The sequence below is a fragment of the Narcine bancroftii genome, chromosome 7, assembly GCF_036971445.1.
Source record: "Narcine bancroftii isolate sNarBan1 chromosome 7, sNarBan1.hap1, whole genome shotgun sequence".
Classification (NCBI taxonomy): Eukaryota; Metazoa; Chordata; class Chondrichthyes; order Torpediniformes; family Narcinidae; genus Narcine; species Narcine bancroftii.
In genome coordinates, this window is record NC_091475.1 from 29,800,302 (window position 1) to 29,824,198 (window position 23,897).

The 23,897-nt window shown below is 39.3% G+C and overlaps 1 protein-coding gene across 9 annotated transcripts in view; it reads left to right on the top strand.

Annotated features, from left to right (window-relative positions):
* The window catches only part of caska (calcium/calmodulin-dependent serine protein kinase a), a 309,385-nt gene that overhangs the window by 236,160 nt on the left and 49,328 nt on the right, over positions 1–23,897 (top strand). For all 9 annotated transcript variants that reach the window (XM_069889306.1, XM_069889307.1, XM_069889308.1 and 6 more), the window contains 4 exons: positions 3,943–4,131; positions 11,911–11,989; positions 13,456–13,541; positions 18,027–18,095. In XM_069889306.1, coding sequence (XP_069745407.1) covers positions 3,943–4,131; positions 11,911–11,989; positions 13,456–13,541; positions 18,027–18,095 — 423 coding nt within the window. The remainder of the gene's footprint in view (positions 1–3,942; positions 4,132–11,910; positions 11,990–13,455; positions 13,542–18,026; positions 18,096–23,897) is intronic.

Below are 23,897 nucleotides of genomic sequence, written 5' to 3' on the forward strand. Positions count from 1 at the left end.
CTCTGATTTTGGAATGATCTCTTCTTGGAAAAAGACTGTGAGCTTTCACTTTATCCATGCCACATGATTTTATAAACCTCTTTCAAATCACCCCCTAAGCCTCTGATGCACTAGGGCAACCATTCTCAACCTTTTTTGGCTAAGGCCCCCCTTACGATTCTGCTCAAAGTTTATGGTGAAGCAGTCAAGTTTAGTTGGTTTCTTCTGTTCTCCTTTCCTACCAGCTGCACAAAAAAAACATAACTAATGTTTATGTAATGTGAGGTGAAAAGAAAACTAGGCTTTTACTTAAATGTGCTGTGGCCCCTGGTGGGGTGGGGGGGGAGATGCCATATGGTTCCCATTGAGAATAACTGATCTGGGGAATAAAGACATCTTTTCCAACTTCTCCCTATAACTCAAGCCCTCCTTTTCCATAAACAGCCTAGTGAATCTCCTCAGCACCCCTTCCAAATGTTGATATCCTTCCTATAAAACTGCACACAGTAGGTGTAGTCTCACCAATGCAGAATAAGCAGGAAAAAAAGGGGCAAGGATCATAGCGACAACTGTTTATCTTTGATGGCATCAGTTTTGCATTTATGTTTGTTAACTTTCTCCACTGTATGCAAGTTTCTGCACTAGATGAAATGGAATTACTGTTGGCCCGAGACGGATATCATTTTGAATATAATAACCAGAAGAGGCATAAGCATAGGGAATAATTGTGAGCGACGTAGCAAGTTTTGAATGTCTGCAGAATCAGAGAGGTGATGTAATGACATCTTCCTGAAAATTCTTGGCTGATCATGGAAAATGGGAAGTGAGATTGTACAAAGACAAAAACCACTGCACAAATTCACATGTATGACTAGTTCCTATAATCACTCCACGAATTCACATGTATGACTAAGTTCCTATATCTATTCGCAGATTTATTTTGACTATCTTGGAAGACGGTTTTGCAGTTCCAGAGGGACTACTTTCTTTCTTTGGTCACAAAAATGCACACCCTTCTGTTCAGCTGCAACTGAAGCCCCAAATTCTTATTGGGCAAATGCCATTGTTATGCATTTGCACTGATAATGATGGAATTTCAAAGTTCATTGAGTTTATTGTTAAGTACAATGAACATATGCACCAATTTTTTTTTATTCTTCTGTAGATGTTGCCAGTTGTTGAAATTGTATAGGGGCTCTCTGCTCAGCCCTCGTTTGACTTGCTACCATGGTTGAAGTCGGGCCCACAGGCTCCAAATCGATTACTTCCGTAGTGTGCATGTGTGATGTTCCACACATACGCATTGGTTCAACAGTCACTTCTGTCGTCTCTTTCTGTGCTCCAGCACCATCTTCTCCAGCTCCCCAAGAAGGTGGCGCTGAAGTATGAATCCTTACCCGTGGAGGCTAAGCAGGTCGTGGCTGGAAAGGAATCAGGATCAAAGGCTGAGTTTTCCATCACTGAAACTTCAGTTGTAGCTGTTTTTTTTGCAATCTGTGTTTTAGACTTTTTTTTGCAGCCATCTTTTCTGACTTTTAGAAGAATTTTAAAACTGTTCACTGTTTTAAAAAGGGGAGGCATTTTCCACGTCTTCTCCCTGCACCATCATGCCACACTCCCCGCACCAAAATTCTTAACTGCTGCAGGTTAGAATAAAAAAATAAATGCAATAGTTATTCCAATAATTGAACTAAATTAAATTAAAAAGATAAATATAAAGGATAAATATTAATTGGCCACAGCCATTCGACATGCAAGCGATTGGTAGCATAACCTTCTCTCCAGGAATAGAGCCCTTGTGTAAAAATAAGAATAGCTGGTAATTAGAGATGTTTCCACACTGATTCCATAAGCAGACGGGTCAAACAGATTTGGCAAGTTCTGGGTTTCTAGTGAAGTGCGAAATTGTGGCAGACTATTATCATAAGTGTTCAAAAGTGCTGAAGAAACTCAACAGGTTATGAATTGATAAAATAAATCAATATTTTATCCATAAACTGCTTGATTGTTCAAGTTTACTACTATCTGATTGTACATATACAACCTGAAACAGTGTCTCTCCAGACCATGGTGCACACACAAAAATACACAGAACTTAAAGATCACATAAATAATCAAAATAAATATATAAATATTTGGGAAGATTGTCACAGTTGCAGGATGCTGTTCATCAATCTCAGAGCCTGTAGGAAGCTATTCCCCAACCTAGCAATTCTGATTTTGTTGCTCTTGTACCACTTCTTTATGGTAATTGGTTGAAAATCCTGCGTGCTGGATGGAAAAGGTCTTCTGCAATTCCTCAAGCCCTATTTAGATAGCACTCCCAGTAAATGCCGTCTAAAGAGGAAAAGGAAACCCTTGTTTTAATGATCCTCTGTATAGACTTCTGGTCTGATGCTTTGCAGTTACAATGATGTAGTCAGAAAGCATGCTCTCTATTGTACTATTTTCAAGAAGGGGGCTTGGAACCTTGCTCTCCTCAGCCTCCTTTGGAAGTGTAGGCACTGCTGTGCCTTCTTAACTAATAAAGAAGTTGAGTTCAGGATGGCCTATTGTGTATGAAAGTACAATTCTACATAATCTCAGAGTAACATCAAACGCTTCAGTAAACAAATTTTAATTTGAGCTTGATTACATTTCAAGAACCATCTGCTTAAGATTGCATGCTGCTTTATTCTTTTTACAATTTTTTCCACATCATTTGTGGATTGGAAGCAAAAGCATAAGATGAATTGATTAATACTGCACAATATATCAATTCAGAATAGAGGAGACTTCAGGGAATAATAAAAATGTGCCTTTGATTGACAATCAAAATACATAATCTCAACATTGTTATCAATTTACTTACTTACGGTAAGATCATCAGAAACTAATTGACATTCTCAGAAGCTGGATCTTTCTCGCAGATGTTTATGATAGCATGGTAATGGTTGGCTATTCAAACCATGATCTTTGGGTTCTAATCCATTGGAAATTGTATTAATAGACTTTTTTTTAAAATTGCTTTTGATGATTCCTGATGTTTTGCTTTTTAAAGCTTCATTAATTGTCAGTGTTTGCTATAAACAAAATACTGTACTGTAGTGGCCTGTGGCCATTGCCAGAGGCTGACACAGAAGATGCCGTTTGAACATGCCAATTGAGCGGGCAGCATGAGGCGTCAGTGGCTCATCCAGCCAATCTCCAGTGATAGATCACGAAAGGCCAATCTCCCCCTAGGATGCCACAAACCACACCCATCGATGACGCTGCAGCAAAATGGGCCGATCCAGCCAATCACCGACAGTGGGTTGTGAGGACACCAATCTGAGCACGAAGGAACACTGGCCAAGCCTGTCGGTGACGTGGCAGTCAGGGTCAGCCTGACTACGTAAAAGAGATTAGCCATTTCATTAAATCAGAGTCAACTGCACTCCTTGTTGTGTATGTCTTATTTCCCGAGCTATAACCTGGAGACACGCCATGTTTCATGATTTTTTTTCACACTGAAGCAATGTTTAAAAACTCTGAATTAATATTTCAAATTGTTCTCAATATTGGTGGGATGTCTCTTGAATTGTTCCAGGTCTGATTCATTTCTCCTGGTTCATTCAATTGATTCAATGAAAATTCTGAAGTTGGTCATTCAGACTACTTGCTTTGAAGTGAGAGTCATAGAGGGGTGCAGCACAAAAACTGACCCTTCAGCCACCAGAAACTCACTGACCTTTTTTACCTTTCTACCCTATCAATTTTAAACTTGTGTCATTGACATTTGTAACTACAGATACTGCAGGGCAACATTTTCCTTAAAATTGAGGGACTTGTGCAGTCCTCTTCATAGTAGAGAATCTGTATCCAAGGACATTAGTTAAGGAAGTATTTATGGTGAACGAAAGGATGAAAATGATGAGGAGATAAGAATGTGATAACAATAGTATCTTTTTGTTTATTCCTTTCATATTTTCTTTTGAAAACTAGGCCTTGCTCCAGACTCATGATGTTGTGGCACATGAGGTATACAGCGATGAAGCACTGAGGGTTACGCCACCACCATCTTCTCCTTACTTAAATGGTGATTCTCCTGAAAGTGCAAATGGAGATATGGACATGGAAAATGTAACACGAGTTCGACTTGTCCAGTTCCAGAAAAACACTGATGAACCTATGGTAAAATAATATTAAAAAATGGTCGTTCATGTTGGCTAACAGAGGCAACAAACCATTAGTCTTCTTTAATTACAATTCTAATTTTAGTTCACGTATGTCAGCCCAGTAGTGAAACTGTATCTAGTTGTTTAGCTAATGAAAGTTAGTCTCTTCTTTCTATGGCCATTTCAAAATGATGATCATCTTTGCAAAAGAAGTTGTTGCTGACGTGTCCAAAAGAGGCATAATTAAATAGTGCTCAAATTTTGTTTTACTCAACAATGTGTGAACAATCTAGACACATTTTTAAATTGCTTTAATTCACAAATCAACAATCTATAGCTGAACACAAAGAAAATAGCAGCAGGAGAAGGCTACATCCCCTCAAGTTTACTCAGTCATAGAGTATAATCTTAGCTAATCTGCCCCAGGCTACTACACCTTTTCTGTACTAATTCCCCAAAGTCATGAATTCTTTGATGTTTCAACATTTAACTACCTCCTCAAATACCTTCATGATCTAGCCTCCACTACTCTTTGTGGTAGAGAATTCCAAAGATTTACTGTCCTCTGCAAGAAAAAGATTCCAATGCACCTCAGTTTTAAATGATTTCCCCCATCCTCCATCTTGTAGCTGTTTCCCCTTAAATTTAGACATACAACACGATAACAGGCCCTTTTGGCCCATGAGCCCATGCCACCCAATTAATCTACCCCCCCCACCCCCCGTACGTTTCAAACAGTGGGAGGAAATTGGAGCCCCTGGGGAAAAGCCTCGCAGACACAGGGAGAACATATAAACTCCTTACAGACAGTGTGGGATTTTAATCCCAGCCTCAATCACTGGCCATGTAACAGCTTGGGCTAACTGCTACGCCAACCCTGTCACCCCTACACCAACCAGGTTGCCCCCTACTCCAAATATGCCACCCACATTGCAGCACATTTTGTCATGCCCTCTTTAGATCTTGTCAGCAAAATCATTCCTCATTCTTCCATACATCCAAAAATATAGATCCACTACTTTTGGCTGCTCTTTTACAGAATAACCCTTCTAGTCTATATTTAAATCCTAGACTAGCATTGCTGGTGGACATAACTTGATCATATAACGAAGATTATATTTGGGTAAAAATGCAAATTTATCTTATACTTATTTTTATTAATAAAAATAGAGATGAAACTGGAATTATCTGCATGTTCTATTTGGAGTATTAAATTGTAGTGATCCATCTGTTCAAATTCTTGTATTAACAAATTTTTGTGTAATCTTTAAAAGAAGCTGAAGTCCCTATTTTTGACTGCAAAACTGTTCAAATTGGCTAAGACTTCTCAGAAATAACAGAATGCTGGATGAATTCAGGACTTGTTGTAGTAACAAATTATGATGTTAATTCATAACACCATTTAAACTGCTGAAGTATAGCAAAATGTTATAGAAGAGAGACTACAGTATCTGCCCTCGGTGCAGATGCTAGCTGGTTGGAATGGAAAAGAATTGTAACAGATGTGTTGGAATATTCATCTTTTAAGTAAATATATAAATTGATATTGCCACAGTACTCCTAATATAGTAAATCAGACACTAGTGCCATCTTGTGATGAAAACATAGGTTAGCACTTTCAGCTTTCTTGTATTGAGTTTGTACACATCAGTTTTTTTAAGGCAAGACTCCATTTTAGAAAAACTTAACCATAAACTCTATTGGAAAATGTTACAAGACCTTTTAGCTTACACAACAAATTGTCCATAGTGCTCCACATCATTGAAGTAAGCAAGATATTCACAATTCAAGTGGGTCACTTCGAATATGGAGCTCAGTTGACCACAAAAATATGTCTTTCAGCTGAAAATTATCAATTAAATTTAGCTTCCCTCTTGCCATATGTCACAAGGTTGTAAAGAAAAAGTGCAAAACATCAGAAAAACAGGACTCCAACCAGGTCACAAAAGAATTGATCATTGTTATTCAAAATGAAAAAAACTTCAGCGAATGCCATGAATGAATTGTGTTGTCAAATACCTTTAACACGTGTGATGGATTATTATCCTGGAGGCTTCTCCTCCAGGAAAAACAAGGACTGGTTTGACGAAAACAGCCAGGAAATCCAGGAGCTGCTGGCAAAGAAGCGAGCTGCCCACCAGGCTCACCTTACAAAGCCGTCCTGTCCAGAGAAGAAACAAGCCTTCCGTCGCGCATGGAGCCATCTTCAGCGCAAACTCCGGGAGATCCAAAATGAGTGGTGGACTAGCCTCGCCAAACGAACCCAGCTCAGCGCGGACATTGGTGACTTCAGGGGTTTTTACGAGGCTCTAAAGGCTGTGTACGGCCCCTCACCCCAAGTCCAAAGCCCGCTGCGCAGCTCAAGACGGCAAAGTCCTCCTCAGCGACAAGATCTCCATCCTCAACCGATGGTCAGAACACTTCCAATCTCTTTTCAGTGCCAACCGCTCAGTCCAAGATTCCGCCCTGCTCCAGCTCCCTCAACAGCCCCTAAGGCTAGAGCTGGATGAGATTCTCACCCTGGATGAGACATATAAGGCAATCGAACAACTGAAAAGTGGCAAAGCAGCAGGTATGGATGGAATCCCCCCAGAGGTCTGGAAGGCTGGCGGCAAAACTCTGCATGCCAAACTGCATGAGTTTTTCAAGCTTTGTTGGGACCAAGGAAAACTGCCTCAGGATCTTCGTGATGCCACCATCATCACCCTGTACAAAAACAAAGGCGAGAAATCAGACTGCTCAAACTACAGGGGAATCACGTTGCTCTCCATTGCAGGCAAAATCTTCGCTAGGATTCTACTAAATAGAATAATACCTAGTGTCGCCGAGAATATTCTCCCAGAATCACAGTGCGGCTTTCGCGCAAACAGAGGAACTACTGACATGGTCTTTGCCCTCAGACAGCTCCAAGAAAAGTGCAGAGAACAAAACAAAAGGCTCTACATCACCTTTGTTGACCTCACCAAAGCCTTCGACACCGTGAGCAGGAAAGGGCTTTGGCTAGAGCGCATTGGATGTCCCCCAAAGTTCCTCAACATGATTATCCAACTGCACGAAAACCAACAAGGTCGGGTCAGATACAGCAATGAGCTCTCTGAACCCTTCTCCATTAACAATGGCGTGAAGCAAGGCTGTGTTCTCACACCAACCCTCTTTTCAATTTTCTTCAGCATGATGCTGAACCAAGCCATGAAAGACCCCAACAATGAAGACGCTGTTTACATCCGGTACTGCACGGATGGCAGTCTCTTCAATCTGAGGCGCCTGCAAGCTCACACCAAGACACAAGAGAAACTTGTCCGTGAACTACTCTTTGCAGACGATGCCGCTTTAGTTGCCCGTTCAGAGCCAGCTCTTCAGCGCTTGACGTCCTGCTTTGTGGAAACTGCCAAAATGTTTGGCCTGGAAGTCAGCCTGAAGAAAACTGAGGTCCTCCATCAGCCAGCTCCCCACCATGACTACCAGCCCCCCCACATCTCCATCGGGCACACAAAACTCAAAACGGTCAACCAGTTTACCTATCTCGGCTGCACCATTTCATCAGATGCAAGGATCGACAATGAGATAGGCAACAGACTCGCCAAGGCAAATAGCGCCTTTGGAAGACTACACAAAAGAGTCTGGAAAAACAACCAACTGAAAAACCTCACAAAGATAAGCGTATACAGAGCCGTTGTCATACCCACACTCCTGTTCGGCTCCGAATCATGGGTCCTCTACCGGCACCACCTACGGCTCCTAGAACGCTTCCACCAGCGTTGTCTCCGCTCCATCCTCAACATCCATTGGAGCGCTTTCATCCCTAACGTCGAAGTACTCGAGATGGCAGAGGTCGACAGCATCTAGTCCACGCTGCTGAAGATCCAGCTGTGCTGGATGGGTCACGTCTCCAGCATGGAGGACCATCGCCTTCCCAAGATCGTGTTATATGGCGAGCTCTCCACTGGCCACCGTGACAGAGGTGCACCAAAGAAAAGGTACAAGGACTGCCTAAAGAAATCTCTTGGTGCCTGCCACATTGACCACCGCCAGTGGGCTGATAACGCCTCAAACCGTGCATCTTGGTGCCTCACAGTTTGGCGGGCAGCAACCTCCTTTGAAGAAGACCGCAGAGCCCACCTCACTGACAAAAGGCAAAGGAGGAAAAACCCAACACCCAACCCCAACCAACCAATTTTCCCCTGCAACTGCTGCAACCGTGTCTGCCTGTCCCGCATCGGACTTGTCAGCCACAAACGAGCCTGCAGCTGACGTGGACTTTTTACCCCCTCCATAAATCTTCGTCCGCGAAGCCAAGCCAAAGAAGAAGATGTTATATTGTATATAGATATGGTTTAAAGGATTTAAATTGTGGGGGGGGGGGCTGTTTTAGTGCAGGTCATAAACAAACACAAGCACTTCACAAAACAGATCTCATGCAAAATGCAAGACCTCTGCTCAAACTAAATGCTCTGGGCCCAGTGCCTTTGTAAAAACAATGGAAACTGCTTTGCTGAAGGACTTCACAAGTAGGTGTTAATTGGGCATGCTGTGGAGTAATGGATTATTGTTTTGAAAGCATTTAGATGAATAGTGCTGCAATTTGAATGCAGTTTGCTATTCTAAGATGGTTATGTGGTTTTGCAAGCAGAGAGAGAGAGAGAGAGAGAGAGAGAGGAGACCAAACAGGATTCCTCTGAGAGAGAGAGAGAGAGAGAGAGAGAAAATACGTTTCTGCAGCATGGCAAGCTGACAGCTTGTTTAAAACCCCATTTTGAAGATGGGTTGTGAGTTCTGAGGTCAGTTTGTTGAAACAACCCATGTTGCCCATACAAGAGGAAATAGCTGGCTAGAGTGTTTCACCTGAAATAAGGGAAACAAAAAAGAACTCTGTGGTGACCTGCAGAAGAAGTTATAATTTGGAAAACCCTGATGGGGCAAGTTTCTTTAGCAAAACATTGAAGTGGCTGATTTGTGGGAATCAGTTTGTGTGTGTCCAACAAGCAACAACTCTCTCTCTGAAACCAACAAGAACCTTCCTGAGCAGTAACCAATTACTTTTAAACACCAGAGCTTGGTGGAAATTCAAAAATGTTAAATTCTGTGCACAGTATAAGATTTGCCTCATACCATTGAGGAGTGAGAAGTGAATCAAAGAACTTTTCTGAACTTGTACAGATTGCCTACACGTGTGCTTAGAATTAGAAGGGGGTTAAATTACTGGTAATAAGTTAAAGTTTGATCCTGTTTATAGAAAATTTTAAAAATATACCTGAAAAGTTGATTACCCCATATCTTTACAGGTTCATCAGTTTCGTTTAAGTTTAATCAAATAATTTTCATGTTCTTTTATATTTTTTGAATAAAGAACCTTAACACTACAAACTCTAAGTTGAAAGCTTTACAGTCAATCATTCTATTCATACTGGGCTTATAATTATTTATAATAAAAGAATACTAACTTATTTGCATTTTATATAATATTAAATAAATGGCAGTCAAAGCATTGATTTAAGTATTCCCAGAATTATTTTTAAAATTTAAACCTTCCATTGTCTCCCAGAAATACGTTAATTTCTGAAAATATAAATATTTTGAATTTAATTTTGAAATGTTTTATAATGCAGTATAAATGTCTCCAGTTTGCTATTGTAATTGTAAAGGCAGCCATAAAAAAGATACAGGTTGAACCTCTATTATCTGGCATCTGTGATCTGGCAACTCCCATGGTGCAGAACGTTTTGAATCTGCCACCATTAGTACAAACTTTGTAGAGGCAGTGCAGGATTCAAATTTTGGTCCCAATCTCTAATGCTGTAAAGGCGTTGCGCTAACTGCTACTCTAACTGGGATTTGATTTGTGATATATTTGATCCTTTTAACTCAGAAAATGGGTCTGATTGAGGCACCTACCGTACCTTTGACAGCTATATTCTGTGCATTTTCTGTGGTCTGGCAATGGCCAGGTCCCAACGTTGCCGGATTAAAGAGATTCAACCTGTATTTAGAAGTATTGCTTTCTGAATACTTCAGTACAAATATAACATAGAGTGAGTTTCTTTTAAGTACATTGTTACTAACCTTGAATAAGCACCAAAAATTCTGGAATCACTCAGCTCTTAGACAGTATCTTCACTGTGGACAGAGAACTAACCTTTTAGATCAAGAACCCTTAACCGTATAACCGTTTACAGCACGGAAACAGGCCATGTCGGCCCTTCAAGTCCATACCGGTTCACTTGAACAACTCCACCCATTGGAGATTGTAGATCCATTGGAGATTGTAGATCCATTGGAGATTGTAGATCCATTGGCGATAATCTTCCAGAAATTGATAGACTCTGGAGAAATTCCAGAGGATTGGAAGGTTGCCAATGTAGTTCCGCTGTTTAAGAAAGGTGGGAGACAGAAAAAAGGAAACTATAGGCCGATTTGTCTGACGTCGGTGGTTGGGAAGATATTAAGAGTCGATCCTCAAGGATGAGGTGATGAAATACCTAGAGATGCATGATAGGATAGGTCCAAGTCAGCATGGTTTTTTAAAGGGTAGATCCTGCCTGACCAACCTATTAGAGTTTTTTGAAGAAATCTCAAGTAGGATAGACAAAGGGGTGGATGTTATCTATTTAAATTTTCAAAAGGCTTTCGATAAGATGCCACATATTAGGCTGCTAAATAATATGAGGATCCATGGAATTACAGGGAAGTTATTAAACTGGGACAGAAAAGTGGCTGATAGGCAGGAAGCAAAGGGTTGAAATTAAGGGTTCCCATTCTGGATGGCTGCCTGTAACTAGTGATGTTCCACAGGGGTCGGTATTGGGGTCGCTGCTGTTTACAATTTATATTAATGATTTGGATTGTGGTATAAATGTTTTTGTGGCCAAATTTGCGAATGACACCAAGATAGGTGACGGAGTAGGAGGTGTAGTAGAAACCGTAAAGTTGCAGAAGGATATAGACAGATTAGGAGACTGTGCAAAATTATGGCAGATGAGACTTAACAGAGAAATGTAATTGTACATTTTGGCAGTGGAAACAAACAGGCAGAATACTATTTGGATGGGGTGAAAATTCAGACCTCGGATGTGCAAAGGGACCTGGGTGTCCTCGTGCATGGAAACCTAAAAGTTAATGAGCAGGTGAAATTGGTAGTGAAGAAAGCGAATGCTATGTTGGCCTTCATTTCAAGAGGAATAGTGTACAAGAGTAAAGAGGTGTTGATAAGGCTCTATGGGGCACTGGTGAGACCTCATTGGGAGAACTGTGTGCAGTTTTGGGCCCCCTATCTTAGAAGGATGTGATGTTGGGGAGGGTGCAGAGGAGATTTAATAGGATGATTCCCGGAATGCAAGGGATAACGTACAAGGAACATTTGGCAGTTCTTGGGTTGTATTCATTGGAGTATAGGAGAATGATAGGAGATCTCAGAGGCATTTTGTATTTTGAAAGGTTTAGATAGGGTGGTTGCAGGTAAGATGTTTCGGAATTTTTAGGTAGAATTTTTAAGATCACATGGCAATTGAACCCAAATTGTTTCCCTTTCAGTTTTGTCTTTACCATCTGCAATCTCTCTTATTTCTATTTTTTCTCTTCATTTTGATCTTTTGCCTCTATTTTGATCTTGTAAACATATATTTATCTTCAGCTCTTTCTCCGTTCCTTTTTAGATATGTCTCTGTATGCTTCATCAAAAATAGTATGTTTCTTAGAATACATCAGAGTTCACTTTTAATATGTGTAAAATATTTAGCTTTGAAGTTGCTTTATCTTGCATTTCTAACAGATCATATTGAATTTTTCCAATTTCATTCAGGGGATAACTTTAAAAATGAATGAATTGAACCATTGTATTGTTGCAAGGATCATGCATGGCGGAATGATTCACAGACAAGGTAAGGATATATATGCAAAATATTCATTATTACCATTCCAAGAAATTGAAGTCATTTTCATGTTACTGGAATCAACACTCAGTCATTTTTACTTTTTGGTGTTTTCCTCTATGCTTCTCCTTAACTGAAGGCAAATAATGCAACTCAGTTCAAAATAATTATGTTTTTGAGATTACCCCTGTATTAGATCACTAGGTAGCTTATTATTCAGAGTGTACAATACTAGTTTGGAAGCAAATACTGTTCATCATGGACCTCAGGATTATTATGGACTAAACCGTGAAAAAAATTACCACATGCTTCCCTGCAGGCTGTTCATGATGTTAGTTGTAGGCTTGTAAGGTATCAGTCAAGCTAAGCCTGAAGATCCACATCTAGTTTTAGTGATAGGAAGATTGATATCAGCTCTGAAATTTGCTGACAATAAATTATCTTATTAGTTAAAGGATATTGGACTTCTTTGGAAAAATGCAGGAATTAACACCCCATGGTGGTAAAATCAGGGGGAAAAAAGGCATCGCTGAACAGACAGTGGAGCAACTTAAAAAGATGATGTGGTTCCCCCCCACCCCACCCTGCTGTCCATCACCCTGAGAATTCTACCAATGGTGTCCAGTGGTGGCAATGTGTACAAAATACACTGCTGTCAAAAGCACCTCCCTGACAGTGCCCCTTGAATTCTAGCCCCAAGAAAAACAAACATAGCTGCCATTATGTACACCCCTAAATATGCACCATCCTGATTTCTTCTTTACTCAGTTTAAGTTTTGGATATCCCTGCCTAACAATACTGTGGAGGTACTTTTATCAGAAGGACAATTCAAAAAGGTAAATGTGGATTTTGCTAGTGATCCCAGGATCAAGAACATTAATTTTAAAAATTTAACATTACGAGTTGGTTTATTGTCACATCCACTTAGATACATACAGAGATTTGTTTTGCGTGCTGATTAGGCAAGTCAACCCATTCTTAAATACTTCAGGTCGTGCAACTGAGTCAAAGAATGCCAGGTATAGTATTGCAAGCATAAAATTCAAGCTATAGAGAGTACAGTTGAAACCAGAGGACAGGCTATTTTTTTATTAAAGAGAAGTCCATTTAAGGGTCTGATAACAGCAGGAAACTAACTGACCTTGAATCTGGAAGTTCATGTTTTTTAAGCTCATCCACCTTCTGCCCAACAAAAAAGAATAGGAACAGCAAATTAATCCGGGCAGCCACAGTTAGCTTAACAGATAGCACAATGCAATTCAGTCCCAACAACCCAGGTTCAAATCTGTTGTTTGTATGGAGTTTGTATGTTCTCCCATGAGTTTCCTCCAGATGCTCTGGTTTTCTCCCTTGTTCCAAAGGCCTACAGGGTTAGGTAGGTTAACTGGTCACATGGGAAGGGCCTGTTACTTTGCTTCATCTCTATTTTTTTTCAATCTCTTGTTTTTATTAATCTGTTTTTTTGAACATGTAGGAACACTCCATGTTGGTGATGAAATCAGAGAAATAAATGGCATCAGTGTTGCTAACCAGACAGTAGAACAGCTCCAAAAGATGCTTGTAAGTATGCATAGTCACAGTTTGGACTTTTATGCCATTTGGAGATTCAAATTAAAATGTTGGGTCATATTGTGCTTTTACCTCTCGAGACCAATAAGTGAATGACTGTTTATTGGCAAGTCGTACAACAGAAAATCAATTTAATAAGTTTTAATCTATTTGCTTTAACCCAGAATGCAAAAGAATCTTCTGTTAGCTGTTTATTGGCAAATTGTACAACAGAAAATCAATTTAATAACTTTTAATCTATTTGCTTTAACCCAGAATGCAAAAGAATCTTCTATTAGCTGTTTATTGGCAAATTGTACAACAGAAAATCAATTTAATAACTTTTAATCTATTTGCTTTAACCCAGAATGCAAAAGAATCTTCTATTAGAATTAAAAGTTAACATTATTCATCTCGGGTCACAAGTCTTGTGTTACTCTTGATATCCTTTTATTGTTTCAAGACAAGTAATTGCTCAACCTGTCTATTTCAACTCCATCTCCATTCCTCTACTTTCCATAAAAACACGTTAGTTATTTTTCTCTCTCTCTGCAGTACAATCTTCTCTTGCTGTCGACATGCACTCCCCCTTCCCCCCCTCCACCACAACCACTGTGGCCAAGGACATTTAAGTAAAAGCCTTGTTTTCTTTTCACCTCATACAACTTTTTTTTTTCAATTTTTTATGTAGTCAGTAGGAGAGAAGTACAAAAGAAACCAAAACTTGATTACTTCACAGGGAAGGGGTCTATAAACGTTGAACAGCATCCTAAGGGGGCCATAGCCAAAAAAGATTGAGAATGGCTGCTCTGTATTTGTTACATATATCACTATAAACTCATCATCATACCAGATGCTTCTCTTACAGTTGCTTAATTATGGTCATGTTATATTTTTTGCTAAACTCTGATCCTTTGTTTTACAAATCAGGTTTTTAAAATTCAGCAAAAATTATTTATTTAGACAATAGACAATAGGAGCTGGAGTAGGGCCTTCAGCCCGTCGAGCCAGCACCGCCATTTTACATATCATGGCTGATCACTACCATCAGTACCCCTTTCCAGCCTTATCCCCATAACCCTTAACTCCTTTGTCCACTAGAGTCTTATCTAACTCTCTTTTGAACATAATCAGCGAATCTGCCTCTACCACCCTCTGTGGCAGAGCATTCCACAGATTCACACTTCTCTGGGTAAAAAAATGTTTTCTCATCTCCGTCCTAAAGGGCCTACCCTGTATTCTTAAACTATGCCCTCTAATCCTCGTCTCCCCCATCATTGGGAACAAGTAATCCGACTTCACCCTGTCTATCCCCCTGATAATTTTGTATACCTCAATCATGTCCCCCCCTCATCCTTCTAAACTCCATCGGATACAAGTCCAGTTTATCTAGCCTTTCAGCATATGTCAACCCTGCCATCCCTGGAACTAACCTTGTAAATCTGCGCTGCACACCCTCTATAGCTAGTATGTCCTTCCTCAAAATTGGAGACCAGAACTGGACGTAATACTCCAGGTGGGGTCTCACCAGGGCCCTGTACAACTGCAGAAGGGCGTCTCTGTTCCTATACTCCAGTCCCCTCTTTATGAAAGCCAACATGCTATTAGCCTTCTTCACAGCTTTCTGAACCTGCATGCTAGTCTTCAATGACCGGTGAACAAGTACTCCCAGATCCATTTGCTCCTCCCCACTCCCTAGCTTGTCTCCATTTAAATAATACTCAGCTTTCCTATTATTGCCCCCAAAATGGGTAACCTCACATTTGCTTACATTGAACGTCATCTTCCATTCAGCAGCCCACTCCTCCAACCTGTCCAAGTCCTTCTGCATTTTCCTGACATCCTCCTCACACCCCACACTGCCTCCCAGTTTCGTGTCATCTGCAAATTTGCTCAAATTATTAATAATCCCCTCATCCAAATCATTTACATAAATTACAAACAACTGAGGACCCAATACCGATCCCTGTGGCACTCCACTCGTCACATCCTGCCATCCTGAAAAAGACCCGCTTTCCCCAACCCTTTGTTTCCTATTTCTTAACCAATTTCCTATCCATGTCAGCACTTTACCTCCAATACCATGCTCCCTGATCTTGCTCACTAGTCTCCCGTGTGGTACCTTATCAAAGGCCTTCTGGAAGTCCAAATACACCACATCCACAGGCTCTCCCAAGTCCACCCTCTTTGCCACATCCTCGAAAAATTCCAGAAGGTTAGTCAAGCATGACTTACCCTTAAGGAATCCATGCTGACTAGCCCTTATACTATTATTTCTGCCTAAGTGTTCTGCTATTACTCCTTTTATGATAGACTCCAATATCTTCCCCACCACCGACGTCAGGCTGACCGGTCTATAATTTCCCGTTTTCTCCCTCCCTCCCTTCTTAAAAATCGGCACCACATCAGCCACTCTCCAATCCTCAGGGACCTCCCCCGAATCTATGGAACTTTGGAAAATGTCAACCAGTGCTTCCACAATTTCCATAGCAACTTCTTTAAGCACCCTGGGATGCAGCCCATCAGGCCCTGGGGATTTATCAGCCCTCAGTCCCAACAATTTACTCACAACCTCCTGTTTCTGGATCTGGATATCCATTAGATCCCCTACTTCCCCAGGAAAGTTCCCCAAGTCTCTTGACACCGCATGACCATTACCCCCTAACTGATCATAACCTATATCCTCCTTGGTGTCAGCCATCTCCTTGTTTCCGGTAATAATTTCACCCTTTTCCATTCTTAATGGACCAATTTTGGACCGAACCAATTTCTTCCTCTTCACATATTTAAAAAAGCTTTTGCTATCCTCCATTATATTATTTGCTAATTTCCTCTCGTACTTAATTTTCCCCTCTCTTATGACTTTCTTAGTTACCCTCTGATGCTCTTTGAAGGTTTCCCAATCCTCTAACTTCCCACTCCCCTTCGCTATCCTATACTTACTCCCTTTGGATTTGATATTACACTTGATTTCATTAGTTAGCTACGGCTGCCATTTGCATCTCCTAGAGCCTTTCCTCCACTTTGGAATAAATTTGTCCTGAAACCTGTGAAAAATGTCCAAAAATAGCTGCCATTTTTCCCCAGTTGTCCTCCCAGCTAGTGTATCTTTCCATTTTATTTTGGCTAGCTCCTCCCTCATAGCTGCATAATCCCCTTTATTTAACTGCAGTACAGATGCTTCCGACTTCCTTTCTTTTTCCCTTTCTAATTGCAGTAGTTTGTATTTTTTTTAAACGTTCAACTCCCTCAGTCAAAGGGACTTAAAAAGTGAAACTCAGATGCATTTTTCTTCCCTTTCTTGATCCCTTAATTCTAATGATAAAATAATTTTTTGCCAATTTTTCCTTTGTTTATCTGTACTCAACTACCATTGAAAGAGTATTGAGCCTTGACAATTTTGATTTTTTTTTATGAGAATGGAATATGAAAACAAAAAAAGTACAATAAAATAATGAAACACTTCTGCAATAAACTCCAAATTTATCAAATGCTAACTGTTTTATAATTCTTTTGCACAAATATTTGGTGACAGTAGAAGAATGTTTTGTTTGCTGAAACTTAAGTTCAAGTTCACCTTCATTTGTCATTTTAAAACTGAAGTACAAATGCAGTACACATTTTTAAAAAACGAGACAACGTTCCTCCAAAAACCATGGTGCTACATTTAAACGACACAAGGCTACTCAAAAACAGCATTAGTCAACACATGATTTCACTATTTCTACACAACCAAAAGTGATGTAAAATGAATAAAAACAGTGCGGTAATACAGAAATTAACAAAAAACTATGCCATAGGCACAGTAGAAACAATCTACAATATAATAGACTCTGGATATTGAAAGTCTGTTAGCTTGAGTAAAGAAACCGCCACCAGCACCGAAGAGGCCGTTGCGAGATGCAGCCATGCAGCCATCTTGGACCAGGCTTGCAGGAATTCTAGATAGCTAAGTCTGATAGCTAAGTGAAAAAAAATCACCACACAGTTCACAATCCATAGGAGCCTGAAAGCCTCGACACCATCTGCTACAGGACTCCACAATCCAAGATGGTGCAACCTCCAGGACCCCCGAACCAGACACACGACACTGCTGCTCCAGACACCACGGCACACCTTTTGTAAAATACGCCCCGGCATTCCCATCTCAGCCACTGGCAACAAGCGATGCCAAAGACTGGAGGCCTCATCCCCACAGTGACACTGAAGACGGCAGGTCTTGCTCCCACAACAGAGGCTCGGTCCCTACAGCCAGGTTTGGTCCTCACAACAGTTGAAGCCGCACAACTTTGCAGCTTTTTCTCGAAGGTTTGTTTTTGCTTGGCGATTTCCATATTGCAGCAAATGTCTCACGTTGCTCTATCGTCTATCTCTTTCCAATTAAAAACTGTGCACGGTATCTTACTTAAAGAATTACAGTAACACCAGGTCCAGCATGCTTAGGAATTCCATCTTATAATTTTGACATAATGAATATCAATTCTATGTTATTACCAGAGAGAAATGAGAGGAAGTATTACCTTCAAGATTGTGCCAAGTTATCGCACTCAATTATCATCATGTGAGGTAACAAATTTAAAATTTTTTAAAAATCTATATTTCTTTCCCTCCCATCTCCAACCATTAGGGCTAACTGCCTGCTAACTTGCAATTGATAAAGCTTTCTGTAAAAATTGGTTCTCTGTAATGCACACCAATTTTACAACTATGATAACGGAATAGCTGAGTGTATCTTGCCATTCAACACCTTCTATACTAATATAACATGAAAGAGAAAATGTATGGATTTCAATATTTCGTAGGATGTGTAACTGAGAATGTAAAAGTATCTATTATTACAATTATATATGATATAAGTTGACATTATTCATCTCAGAATATAAGCATTCCAATTTTTAAAAAAATCTCAGGCATAGACTTTGCCAGGCCTGCCATTTTCAGGCTCATTTCTATCTCCAGACCTCTCTTTATATGGGTCTGTTTGGATTCCGTTGAAGTTTGCACTCTTTAATACTGCTTTCTCTTGTTCAGAACTTGCTTCACTAGCCCAATATTTGTAATCTTGTGCATATTCTTTACAGTATCTGACCTATATTCTATCTTACCTGAATGAAAATTATAAAATTATGAGAGACATTGATAAAGCAGACAAAATCTTTTTCCTGGGGTAAAAATATCACATACTGGAGGAGATGCATTTAGGAGGGAGGGTGGAGTTCAAAGGAGATGTGCAGGGCAAGTTTTTTTTTCATAGAGTGGTAAATGCCTAGAATGGGTTGCCAGAAATAATGGTGGAAGCAAATACTATAGTAGCAGTGAAGAGGCTTCAAGATCGACACATAAATATGCAGGGAATAGAGGGATATGTATTACATGTCAGCAACAAACATTTAGCTAAAATTGAGCATCAGGTTCAGTACAGACTGAAGGGACAAGAGCCTGATCCTGTGTTGTACCGTTCCATGGCCTAATGAGTGTCACATTTACAGTTGTTGAATAGTGGTTATTTTACATTGTTACTGAACTCCAATCCTTATTTTACAATTTAATGTGCAAAAGTGCTGGAGAAACTCAGAGGTCATAAAGCATTCTTTATTTTTGCATTCTTTTACAAAACAGTTTTTTTTTAATTCATCAAATGTTGTGCTTTTCTAAACTAGATTTTTAATTTAAAAAAATCAATTCTCATATATTACCATCTTGTCTAACCAACTGAGCCAAAGAATCAGTAACTGATGCAAAGAGAGCTGGTGACAAATCTAGATCTAGTCGATCTAGATAATACAAACAAAGAAGATACCTGTTCATTTGTCACAACTCTGGCCGTAGGATTTTTATATAAAACCTTAACCCAGCCAACAAAGAGAGGCCCGAATTTAAATTTTTTCAACACTTTAAACAAAAAATTTCATTCCACTCTATCAAAAGCCTTTTTGGCATCAAGAGCGATTACCATGGGTTGGCTGGATTGCTCCCAAGAAATATTAATTAAAGAAATCAACTTCACAATATTGTCTGCTGAATACCGATTTTTAATAAAACATGCCTGATCTGCATGAATCAAATCTGGTAAATATTTAGCTAGTCTATTAGCTAGAACCTTGGCAACAATTTTATAATCTACATTTAATAAAGAAATAGGTCTATAAGATCTCACTTTCAATAGGTCCCTATCCGTAACCATAATAAGTGCTCTAGAAGAAGATTCCGGAAAAGAGTCAATCTCCATCACCTGCTTCAATACATCAATATAGGAGTTAGTAAATCCTGAAATTCTTTATAAAATTCAGAAATAAAACAAGCCTCTCCTGGAAATTTCCCACCAGGCATTGATCGCAATATATCATTCACCTCTATAGCAGTGAAAAAGGCATCAAGTCCTTAATATCTGTATTCTTCAAAGGCAGTAAAGCCAATTCAGACAAAAAAGTATCAAATTTAACATTATCTTCCAATACTTCAGAAGTATACAATTTCTCATGAAATAAATGAAATTCATCGTTAATTTCCTGAGGCTTGGAGGTAATCAGCGAGTCGCATCTAATAGCATTTATTGTTCTAGAGGCCTGTTCAGTCTTTAATTGCCATACTAATACTTTATGGTAGAGGTAGACCTCTACCGGCACCACCTACGGCTCCTAGAGCGCTTCCACCAGCGTTGTCTCCGCTCCATCCTCAACATCCATTGGAGCGCTTACACCCCTAACGTCGAAGTACTCGAGATGGCAGAGGTCGACAGCATCGAGTCCACGCTGCTGAAGATCCAGCTGCGCTGGATGGGTCACGTCTCCAGAATGGAGGACCATCGCCTTCCCAAGATCCTGTTATATGGCGAGCTCTCCACTGGCCACCGTGACAGAGGTGCACCAAAGAAAAGGTACAAGGACTGCCTAAAGAAATCTCTTGGTGCCTGCCACATTGACCACCGCCAGTGGGCTGATAACGCCTCAAACCGTGCATCTTGGCGCCTCACAGTTTGGCGGGCAGCAACCTCCTTTGAAGAAGACCGCAGAGCCCACCTCACTGACAAAAGGCAAAGGAGGAAAAACCCAACACCCAACCCCAACCAACCAATTTTCCCTTGCAACCGCTGCAATCGTGTCTGCCTGTCCCGCATCGGACTTGTCAGCCACAAACGAGCCTGCAGCTGACGTGGACTTTTTACCCCCTCCATAAATCTTCGTCCGTGAAGCCAAGCCAAAGAATACTTTATGGGCTCTTTCACCCAACTCATAATAATGTTGTTTAGTCCTCTGCAATAACTTCTCAAATTTATAAGTTTGTAATGAATTATACCACAATTTCAAATTAGTTAAACAGACGTTTTTAGCTTCAGTAGAATCCCGCTGCAAATCTTTTTCCAAAATCTCTATCTTCTCTAATTTATTAGTCTCAACCAAATGTTTTTTTTAAATTTTAGCTGTATAACTAATAATCTGTTCCCGCAAAGCATCCCATAGAACAAATTTACTACCAACCGAGTCTCCATATATTTTCAAAAATCACTGTACATGATCCCTCATAAACTTAATAAAATCACGGTTTCTCAACAACATAGAATTAAATCTCCATCTATACACCTTCTCCACTATCTCGGAACCAGTACAAGTAATTAACAACAAAGAATAATCAGACAAAATCCTACTCTCATATTCAGCTTTAAAAATTCGCCCTTATAATTGCGCTGATACTAAAAATAAATAAGAGTCATGGTGAGATGAGTAAAAAGCAAACTCTTTCTCCTTAGGATTTAATTTCCTCCAAATTTCCACAAAATTCATATCTTTCATTACTGTCATTTTCATTCTAACAACCGATTTTGGAGATTTATCTAATAATGGATCTAAACAACAATTAAAGTCACCTCCAACCAAAATTTTATCATATGCTTGATTTAAATTAAAAGAATCTACCATGAATTGTTCATCATCTATATTAGGAGCATAAACATTCATTTCAGTCCAAGATTCTGAAAAAAACTTTGCAATTAACAATCAAAACCCTATCAATGGCTTCAAAAACTGAGTCCAATTTAAAAGATAACTTCTTATGAATTAAAATAGCAACACCCCTTGCTTTAGAATTTTAAAAAGATGCTATAACTCGTCCAACCCAATCTCTTTTTAACTTTTGATGTTCCTTTTCAGTCAAATGTGTCTCTTGCAAAAACGCAATATCAACTTTCAACTTTTTAATGTAAGCTAATACCCTCTTTCTCTTAATCGGATTATTAAGCCCGTTAACATTAAAAGTGTCAAAATGTAAATTAGCTATAGCAAATTACATTTACATCCCACATAACCATAACCATATAACTATTTACGGAGCGGAAACAGGCCATGTTAGCCTTTCGAGTCCACACCGGTTCACTGATTTTGTGTGCCCTCTTCGGGCATTGGTTCCGGTAGATCTTCATTCAGTAACGATGGGCGAATTCAATGCAGGTGGAATCAGATAATAGCAAAACTATGAGCAAACAGTTTGGCTGTCTGTGTACCAAAAATAGTAAAACTTGACGAAACTGGATTTATTAAGAAAAGACAAACAATGGACAATATCTCTAAGTTCATTAACTTAATTCATGCAGTACAAGGAAAGAAGACTCCAACAGTGGCAGTTGACGCAAAGAATATCTGCCATGAATCCATATCTCCCCCCCCCCCCACCCCCTATGGCTCTATTACAAACATGTTTAAAGATCTCCTCAAAGAAAGAAATAACAAGAACAAAAAACCCATAAATCCCACCCCCCCCCCAAAAACTACAGCAATATAAGAGTAGTACCCCCTCAATTGTGCAGGAGTGACAAATGCCACAAAGTGGACAATGACTTCAGAGGATTGGCATTCGAATCACCCCCCGACCCAGAACAGAACAAGCAAAAAGAAAACATAATCAGTTCAGATATGATAAGCTTCTTCCAAGTCTCGGTTGACTTGATCATCGTCAATACTGATATCAATTAACTGTTGAGTTTCCATCTCTTGCTTCCCCTTTGGAACCAAGACAAGCTGATAAGGAAACTGATCTTTCCCCTGCTTATTAACAGGCAAAGAATTAACAAAAGTTAAGAGCCTCAGCATCATCATTAAAATACTGAGTTTGATCATTCCCATAAAAACTTTTAATACAGAAGGATAACGAAAAGCAAATTTATAACTTCCACAAAACAGCTTTGGCCGAATTAAATTCTTAACGGTGTTAAGGTGAAAGCAGATGAGTATAAAATAAATTTATTTGCAGATGGTGTTTTGATATATTTAATGCAACCTATGCAATCTTTGGGGAGTTTGCATGCAAGACTGGAGCCATATGGGTGAATTTTCAGGATGGAAGATTAATTGGGATAAGAGTGAGATAATGGCCTTTGGCTGATGTGGATTATTCATCTTGTAAACATATTGTGAAATTTTAGTGATATGATCAAATTAAGTATTTAGGAATTATAATAGATGGTAATTATAATTTATATGAATTGAATTATTTACCTTTATTGTCTAAAGTTAAATATGATTTAAATCAGTGGAAAGATTTGCCAATAACGTTAATAGGACAAGTTAATTGTGTGAAAATTAATGTCTTTCCCCATATTCAATACTTTTTTTCAGTCTATTCCTTCCAGAATTCCCCCCAAAATTTTCAAAGATCTGAATGCTTTGGTGAGCAAATTTTTATGGAAAGGTAAAATGGTGAGGGTGCCGTTGCAGAAATTGACTTGGAAATAAGCTTTAGGAGGACTGCAACTTCCTCATTTTCAGAATTACTATGAATCAGCGCAGTTGAAATTTATTAATAGAATGTTTGAAGTGGATAAACCCTTGGTTTGGGCCAAGATTAAATTATCTCAGATTGATGAGAAGAGGATGGATCACTTTATTTAGTAGTGGAATTCTGAGCTTTTACAGAGTTATAATTTACCGCTGTTGAAACATTTAATGGAGTTATGGACTAAGAAGAATGGAATTATAGGTACAGAAGGCAAAATCTCCACTAAAACTCCTTTGTTTCAAAATAAGCTTTTTTTTAATTAAAATTGTGGGAACAGAAAGGAATTAAATTGGTAGAGGATTGTTATGAGGCTGGGTATTTTGTTTCAAAGAATGAAGGAGAAATATGAAATTTCTTCAAATACTTTGTTTACTTATTATCAAGTTAGCCTTATTGTTGTATAATTATGGGTGTATGCTACGGTTGCCTAGGCAGTCTAAATTTGAAAGTTTACTTACTGAAGGGGGTAAGAGAGGATTTATATCTGAGATATATGCTTTATTACAGAATGAAATGTCTAAGCTGGAAATTCATAAATCTAAATTAAAATGGGAAAAAGATTTATCAATATCTATTTCTCAAGATGATTGGATAGCTTAT